The sequence below is a fragment of the Bison bison genome, unplaced genomic scaffold (genome assembly GCF_000754665.1).
Source record: "Bison bison bison isolate TAMUID 2011002044 unplaced genomic scaffold, Bison_UMD1.0 scf7180017864104, whole genome shotgun sequence".
Taxonomy (NCBI): domain Eukaryota; kingdom Metazoa; phylum Chordata; class Mammalia; order Artiodactyla; family Bovidae; genus Bison; species Bison bison.
In genome coordinates, this window is record NW_011494676.1 from 289,885 (window position 1) to 298,987 (window position 9,103).

At 36.7% G+C, this 9,103-nt stretch overlaps 1 protein-coding gene across 1 annotated transcript in view; it reads left to right on the plus strand.

Moving 5' to 3' along the window:
• Positions 1-705: 705 nt before the first annotated feature.
• Positions 706-9,103, plus strand: part of HORMAD1 (HORMA domain containing 1) — a 19,620-nt gene continuing 11,222 nt past the window's right edge. Inside the window, exons 1-7 of the mRNA XM_010838693.1 lie at positions 706-778; positions 2,109-2,162; positions 2,849-2,993; positions 4,625-4,688; positions 5,089-5,125; positions 7,207-7,227; positions 7,489-7,515. Of these exons, the coding sequence (XP_010836995.1) occupies positions 2,130-2,162; positions 2,849-2,993; positions 4,625-4,688; positions 5,089-5,125; positions 7,207-7,227; positions 7,489-7,515 (327 nt within the window). The 5' untranslated portion in view covers positions 706-778; positions 2,109-2,129. The remainder of the gene's footprint in view (positions 779-2,108; positions 2,163-2,848; positions 2,994-4,624; positions 4,689-5,088; positions 5,126-7,206; positions 7,228-7,488; positions 7,516-9,103) is intronic.

Consider the following 9,103-nt stretch of genomic DNA (forward strand, 5'->3'; position numbering starts at 1 on the left):
CTGCTGCGTCGCTTCAGTCGTGTCCGACTCTGTGCGACCCCAAAGACTGCAGCCCAGCAGGCTCCCTCGTCCCTGGGATTCTCCAGGCAAGAACACTGGAGTGGGTTGCCATTTCCTTCTCCAATGCATGAAAGTGAAAAGTGAAAGTGAAGTCGCTCAGTCGTGTCCGACTATTCGCGAAAGATATATATAACAATCTGCAAACTAAGTTTGTATTACTAGACAATCTTTAACTACCTACCAGCTCTGAGTATTATTTTGCTTCTAAATGAGACATTAATTACACTCCAGCTATCACTGTCCCCACAGCACAGACACAGCAAAGTAGAAATATCTAGATAGGAGACTGCTAGAGCGACTGTTTCCTGAAGACACAGGAAACTGTAAGATGGGAAGGCTCGCAATATGTGGTAGATCCCGTAACAAAATCAAAAGTGTGAAAACAATCAGAAATTAACATGATTAATTAAATGGCTGTTGAGAACACTTTGTTCACTGTAAGACGGTTATGTACATCGAGAGGGCTTGGCACACACAATGAACCTTCCCTGTGGGCACGTGGCTTTTGCGAAGCCTGAGAAGGAAACCTTCATACTCTCGGGTTTCCCAGCGTGCCTTGCGCTGCTCTTGGCGGGAAAGGTGACCTGAATCTGGGGTCAAAATCTACTGTCTCGGCTGCGCGGGCAACCGTTGAAGGAAGGCGCATGCGCGACAGACGGAGCGCGTGCCGTTTCTTTCCGGTCTCCTGGTTGCTCTCGGCGGGACTCTCAGACGATACGTAATACATATTTGTTTCGTTTTTGTTTTCATTCTTTTTTTCTTTTGCTTTATAATGTCTTCTCCGTTAGTTCCCATATACTTTTAAATTTCTTAAGATCTTAGTGGTGAAACATTCAGGGGAGGGAGAAAATGTATACCTGCTTATTTTTCACAGAGGTTCTTGAGATTAGGTGAACTCTGGCATCCAGTCCAGGCCTTATTAGGATAAATGTAAATGGTTACGGTAAATAGACACTTCTGTGAATTCTTCTCGGAGAAGGCAGTGGCACCCCACTCCAGTACTCTTGCCTGGAAAGTCCCATGGATGGAGGAGCCTGGTAGGCTTCAGTCCATGGGGTCGCTGAGACGGACATGACTGAGCGACTTCACTTTCACGTTTCACTTTCATGCACTGGAGAAGGAAATGGCAACCCACTCCAGTGTTCTTGCCTAGAGAATCCCAGGGATGGCGGAGCCTGGTGGGCTGCCGTCTGTGGGGGTCGCACAGAGTCGGACACGACTGACGTGACTAAGCAGCAGCAGCAGCAAGTGAATTCTTCTAGATGAATTGTCTGGTTAAGAAAAATGAAATTGGGACCAAAAAAAAAAAAACAAACACCTTAAAACTTATATCAAAGAAATGAGAAATCTGAATCAGTCCAAAAAATCTAAAATATGTTTTATTGCTGTTTTATGGTGGTTCCACAGGGTAGGAAAATATGTTATATCCAGAGCCATGCTCAAGTTCAGGGAAGGAATGTTACGTGATTTGGTCATTTTGAAACTACAAATTTAAAACAAAAATTAAAAGATTATTTTAAAGGATGGCAGGGGCAGTTTTTCATTACCTACCTGTGCAGTGTTATCAATGTTTGAATACTGCGAAGTGAAGAAAATAGTAGTTGCTGCTAAGTCGCTTCAGTCGTGTCCGACTCTGTGCGACCCCATAGACGGCAACCCACCAGGCTCCTCCATCCATGGGATTCTCCAGGCAAGAGTACTGGAGTGGGGTGCCATTGCCCTCTCAGAAAATAGTAGACTGTGCTTTAAAAAAAAAAAAAAAAAAAAGCGCTCTTTTAAAGCGCTTTCTTAATAATCCCTTAAAAAAAAAAAAAGACTTTTAAAGAGCTTTCTTAATAACCCTTTTTTGTGTCAGGCTTGCTAGTCAAGCGGCTTGAAATTAACAGTTTACTTAATTTTATAGCAAAATGAACCTGTTTTCAACGATTATAAATAAAAAAAAGAGTCCCATTATTTATTCCCGTAAAACTCTTTTGACTTTACGTGTAGTAAACCAGATTAGAGATAAAAATAAGATCTGGAGTTAAAGCTTGTATTTCTGTCACAAGGTTGAATTAAAATATCAGAAGATGGCTACTGCACAATTACAGAGAACTTCCATGGTATGATTTCTTGTATTTTAATATATTTTAATTTAGCTAATTTTATTGTTTCTTGAATTATCAAGTATTTTTATGTATGAGAAAGTTGAACCTTTGAGAGTATAATGATGCCAGTAAACTCCATGTTTTAAGAAATGAAGATATTTGCTAAACTAATTTTAATTAATGGAGAATTTTATTGGATGCTTGATGCATTGCATTAAATTGCTGCTTCAAATTAAGCTTGCATTAGGTATTAATGAATGCTATAATGTTGCCTTGATGAAATTATCACTAATATTAGTCCTCTCCTAGAACATGAATTTTTATACCCCACAAATATATCTCTTCACATATCTTGCATTACAGTTACCTGTCTGTATTAAAGCCAGTCAGTAACTAAAGAGAAAAGAAGGAAAAAATTAGATAGAAAAATCAGTGCTATTTATCCATGTGTTATGCAGTTAACCTACAAGGGGATTTCTAATGATATTTAAGCAGTTTTTGCCTGTTACCTTTAGACTGCCACCCTGGAAACACCCTCACAGTGTAGAAGCCATCCTGATTTTCTGGGGATTCTAACCACCATGGTTAAGAATTTTGGAGAAGTACCATGTTTATGCAAAAAAAATAGATCTACTTTAAGTTCAAGAAGACTGTATTTTTAGTAAAGCTAAATAAAATTTTTTATTTCCATTGAATTTTAGAGTGCACTGATATTTCCTAATAAGATATCAACTGAGCAGCAGTCTTTAGTGTTAGTGAAGAGGCTCCTAGCAGTTTCAGTATCCTGCATCACATATTTGAGAGGAATATTTCCGGAATGTGCTTATGGAACAAGATATCTAGATGGTAACGTAATGTTTATTTAAAAACTTTCTTTAAACATGTTATTTTTTAGTTTGGCTTGCTCTAAAATGGTAGTTTTTTACTTAAAGGTTTTGTTTTTATAATAGCAGCTGTATTGAGATATGATTTGCATATCTAACAATTCATTGATTTAAAGTGCAGAATTCATTGATTCTGGGTATATTCACCACAGTCAGTTTTAAAGCATTTCAGCACCTCAAAAGAAACCCCATACCCATTAAGTCACTCTCTATTTCCCCCATTTCCAGTCCTAGGCAACCACCGATCTGCTTTCTATCTTTTATGTCTTTATTTGCCTATTCTAGACATATAAATAAATGAAATAATGTAATATATGTGGTCTTTATAATTGGCTTCTTTCATTTGACATAATGTGTTGAAGTTTCATCCATTTTGTAGCTTGGATTACTACCTTTTTTTTTTTGCTGAATAATATTCCATTATATGAATATACCACATTTTATTTATCTACTACCAGTTGATGAATATTTGGGTTGTTTCCACTTTGGGCTTTTCAAATAATGCTGCAATTACATACAAATTTTTGTGTGGACATACAAGTGATTTTTTTAAGTATATTCAATACCTTTGAGAGCACTTAATCATAAAATTTCCCCTCAATCTCTCAAGTATAATATCACCTAACATTACTCTTATAATGATGAAATAAATAGGTAAAAACATCCTATTACTTATAGTCTCCTACAGTGGTAGTGTATGTTCTTGTGTTATTTTAAAGAAGTGAAAGTAATACAGCCATTTTTATACTGTAATAGTGATTTACTATCTATCACATAATGTGTACCTTATGTTGTTCACCAACTTTGTTGGCAATATGTTAAGCACCATGTTATGTGTGATATCTTGTTAGTTCGTATTATAGGCCTATGAGTTAGATACTATTCCTGTTTTTCACATATGAAACATGAGACTGACTGATCTTAGTCCTTTCCACTGTATTACTAATTGCTTCCTTGCAGGGCTGTGTCTGATAGCCTTTTAACTTCTTGGCTTTTTGCAAGTATTTAATTGGGATAAGGGGCCAGAACAAATTTTCTAAGACTCTTAGATAACAATGGCTGCTGCTGCTGCTAAGTCGCTTTAGTCATGTCCAGCTCTGCGAGACCCCATAGACGGCAGCCCACCAGGCTCCCCTGTCCCTGGGATTCTCCAGGCAAGAACACTGGAGTGGGTTACCATTTCCTTCTCCGATGCATGAAAGTGAAAAGTGAAAGTGAAGTCGCTCAGTCGTATCCAACTCAGCGACCCCATGGACTGCAGCCTACCAGGCTCCTCCGTCCATGGGATTTTCCAGGCACGAGTACTGGAGTGGGGTGCCATTATATCTAAGTGTTCTGTATCTTTTAGAATGGAAATTTTTTTTCTATCCACTAACGTGCATCCTAAGCAATTATGATGCTATTTTATAATAAGGATAAAAAGATGATTTGTTTCCATGCAACCTGTCTTTAATTTTATTAACATCAATCATTTGGAAGTTCATTGCTATTAATAATAAACCTGTAATACACAACTGAAGAAAATAATCTTCATTTAAGTTTTTAGATGCTTACTAATCTTAAATATCTCTATATCCTTATTTTTGTATTTAGATCTTTGTGTCAAAATTCTGAGAGAAGATAAAAATTGTCCAGGATCTACCCAATTAGTGAAGTGGTAAGTAAAATAAATAACGAAAGAAAATTATTTTTCTTAAATCATATTTTTTGGTACCTTGTATACATTTAAGTGTTTAACCCAGTTTTAGTGATTTCCCCCTTTAATGCTGGATACTACTTCTGCAGATCTTTGGATTTTTGCATTAAAATTTTCTTTATTTCATGCTCCATGTGAGCGGGCTTAATTTTCCTATTTTTGTTCCTCTGTCTTCCTTTTTTCATCCCCTATTGACATTTTATATTTCTACCACATTGTTTTGTTTTATTGTTTAAGCTAGAAATAAGGGAGCTTCATTATTAATAATAATTGTGTATTAGTAATGAGATAATGAGACATTAAAAGAACTATTTTCTAGAAGTGAATTCAGTCTAAAAATGAATCCTTAATTATTTTTTAGGATGTTAGGATGCTATGATGCTTTACACAAAAAATACGTAAGTCAATATCTCTTTATTCTTTTTTTTCATAGTTTATAGTCTACAAATGTAAAGCAGTTACCATATAGTAAAAGATTAATTTAAACTAACTTGAATGTAGGCCAGCCCAACGCTAAAAGTTTGACTATTTTAAAGATTAATATTCAACTCATTTAAAGCTAACAGAATTATTACTTAACAGATTTTGACAAGCCAGTTTTGATTATTAGCACTCATTTGCCATACCCTTCTCCAGGAGATCTTCCCTATCCAAGGACTGAACCTGTATCTCTCATGTCACCTGTACTGGCAAGTGGGTTCTTTATCACTAGCACCACCTAGGAAGCCCCATTTGCATTAATAACATATATTAACCTATAAAAACTTAATGAATTAAAACATCATTTGAAATAATTCTTTCATTAGTTTCACATGCCTTCTAAAATCATATTTATACTAATAATGTAATAAATAATTCTTTATGAGAATTTAAAAATAAACTTACATGTAGTCTAGGTTAAACTGTGACAAGGCTTTATGTATACTTACTGAGCTTACATTTATATCAACAAAGCAAATCTAACTCTAAAATATTATGAAAAAGATAAAATTTTATCCATGGTCACCAGCCTTCTTCATTAAGACATTATGTTTTTAGTATTCATTAAATGAGTGCCTGTTCTGTGCTAGGCCCATATATTCTAGATAGGAGCTGGTAAGTAAAAATGGTCAACAAGACAAAGAGGGCCTCTCCTACAATGGGAAAACAGCCAGTCAAATAAGGAGATTAGATAACATCCAGTTGTGTTAAATGCCATTAACATTTTAAGAAAAAGAATGTGGCAAATGGAGAAGTGGTGTAACTTTAGATTGGATAGTCTGAAGAGCTTCTCTGAGGAGGTGATACTTAAGCTGAGACTTGAATTAGAAGAAACCAGTTAGGCATTGATATTGGGAGAATATTCCTGACAGAGCAGCAAATGCAAAGAGTTGGAGGGGAATTTGGCCAGTTCAAGGAATAAAAAGAAGGCCAGAATGATTGGAGTGTGATGAACAGAGCAAGAGAGTGGCAGGAGACGAACCTGTGGAGACAGACAGGGCCAGAGCATTCAGGGCTGAGTAGGTAGAGCTTGGACTTTATTTTAGGTACAGTAAAACCCATTTGAAAGATTTAAGTAGAAATGTATCATCATTAGATTTATATTTTAAATTAAAAGAAAAATCACTTTGCTATTTAGAGAATATGCCATCAAAGGAGAAAAAGATTGTAATTAAGGTCAATAGCACTTAATCCATTACTGAAGTACTGATGAAAAAAAATGGTGTCTTAGACCAGGATGGGGCTTCCCTGGTGGCTCAGTGGTAAAGAATCGTCCCGCAATACAGGAGACCCGGGTTCAATCCTTGGGTCAGGAAGATCCCCAGGAGGAGGGCGTGGCAACCCACTCCTGTATTCTTGTCTGGAGAATCTCATGGACAGAGGAGCCAGGTAGGCTACAGTCCATAGGATTGCCCAGAGTCAGACATGGCTGAAGCAACTGAGCACACACACACATAGACCAGGGTGACAAAGGAAAAAAATGAAAAGATTCCAGTTATATCTGACAGAACTGATTGGATTTGTTGATAGATTGGTTCTGGAGTATAAGGAAAAGATCCAAATTAAGGGTGACTTGGATTTTGGCAGATTACTAGAGTGAATGATTTCCTGTGATTCTCTATTCTGTTAGGCCCCAAAGCCTCTTTCCTTTACTCAATGAGCAGGGCCCTGAACTGTTTTTCTCAAAACCAGTTCTCATATTGGGTAAGATTTAATGAGTTATTTCACAATATGTATTTTCCTTGTAACTGGCAGTAATGCCTCATTTGCTTAAGTAAGTGATAGAAATTTCGACCTTCAATAAGATAACTAGAAATAAATATTTGGGGGAATAAGGAAGGATATCTGAGATACTGCTTTACCTGTAGCAAATGAAGTTTGTTTTTTGTGAGATTATTTTTATTAGAAATAAATGTTGAAATAGGACAAATAATTCTTATGATCCATCATGCAAAAATATAGAATAAAAATAAGATTTTTGTTCTTTGTTATATTTCAGCTGAGGATGGTTGTTCTAGCTGTAAGTATTTTTAAATTGTATGTTCCTTATAAAAGACTGTTAAATTCAGCCTTGCTTAATTAAATAATGCTGAAACCATCTATTTATTATATCATACAAATCACTGATCTGTTCATTAGAAAAAAGTAATATTTGTTGTGGGGGGGTGGGTTGTTCTGTATTTTGTTTTACTGAATTCATTTAATATTTTAATCTAAATATCCAGTTTAGTTCTCCTTATATGTAACTTATGTAACTCAGTTGTAAATTATTTTTGAATAGGTGTACACCAATCCAGAAGACCCTCAGGTATGTATAAGTTAGTAAAGAAACATAATGCCTCTAATATCTATAAGTAACGTAAAAGTATAATAGTTTCTAATGCTTTAATTGTGCTTTTGTCAATGCAATTTCACATATATTTTCACATTTGAACTTCATAAAGACTTCTGAGTTAAGACAAGGCTTGTATTGTTACCCTTAAACAGATTAACACCCTTAACTACAAGGGAGATTGTGTGACTAATTCAAGGCCACAAAGATACAAGCCATTAGAAATAACCTAAATCTCCTGACTTCTGATCTTTTACAGCGTTCTTATTTTTAATGGTATTCTTTTTATAGAATTATAAAAGGAGTTGAGTTTTAGAAAAATAAGATACTAATCCTTGATTTTTAACTGTAAACCCTAATCCAATCACATGTACCTGTTCATCTGACAATTAAAGAAAGGGTTATAAGAAGTGAAAGGGAAAACCAGAGAAACAAAAGGGTGTACTTCCCTGCTGATCCAGGGGTTAGGAATCCACCTGCCAACGCAAGGGACACAGGTTTGATCCCTGGGTTAGGAGGATCCTATATGCCCTGGAACTACTAGGCCAGTGCCGCACAACTTCAGAGTCCACGCACCTGGAGCCTTTTCTAAATTCTTTTCTGCCTTTTCTAAATCCAGCTTGTACATCTGGAAGTTCTCAGTATATGTACTGTTGAAGCCTAGCTTGAAGGATTTTGAACATTACTTGCTAGTGTGTAAAGTAAGTGCAACTGTATAAAAGTTCGAACATTCTTTGGCTTTGCCTTTCTTTGGAATTGGAATGAAAACTGATCTTTTCCAGGCCTGTGGCCACTGCTGAGTTTTCCAAATTTGCTGGCATATTGAATGCAGTACTTTAGCAGCAGCATCTTTTAGGATTTGAAATAGCTCAGCTGGGATTTCATCACCTCCAGTAGTTTTGTTTGTAGTAATGCTTTTGCTTACTATATAGTAAGGATTTAAGTCCTGTGCTTAACCATTCTGTTAGTGGAAAAGATGTGCTACCTCCCTTACCAGCCTATTAAGGAGTTCCTTCCCTCTGGTATGTAAAACATAAATTGCAGTGGGTCGGGAATAGGTATCTTAGTGGCACTGAAGTCCCAAATCCAAGGGCCTGGAATTGACTATTTAGGATTGGAAAGTTTCAATGGATGAATATGGATTATCATACAGAAAGAATTATTAAATGGTGAGACATAAAAAAATCTATATATAGCTACTTAACCACCAGTTCAGTTCAGTCCAGTCACTCAGTCGTGTCTGACTCTTTGTGACCCCGTGAACTGCAGCACACCAGGCCTCCCTGTCCATCACCAACTCCCGGAGTCCACCTAAACCCACGTCCATTGAGTCGGTGATGCCATCCAGCCATCTCATCCTCTGTCATCCCCTTCTCCTCCTGCCCTCAAACTTTCCCAACATCAGGGTCTTTTCAAATGAGTCAACTCTTCACATCAGGTGACCAAAGTATTGGAGTTTCAGCTTCAACATCAGTCCTTCCAATGAACACCCAGGACTGATCTCCTTTAGGATGGACTGGTTGGATCTCCTTGCAGTCCAAGGGACTCTCAAGAGTCTTCTCCA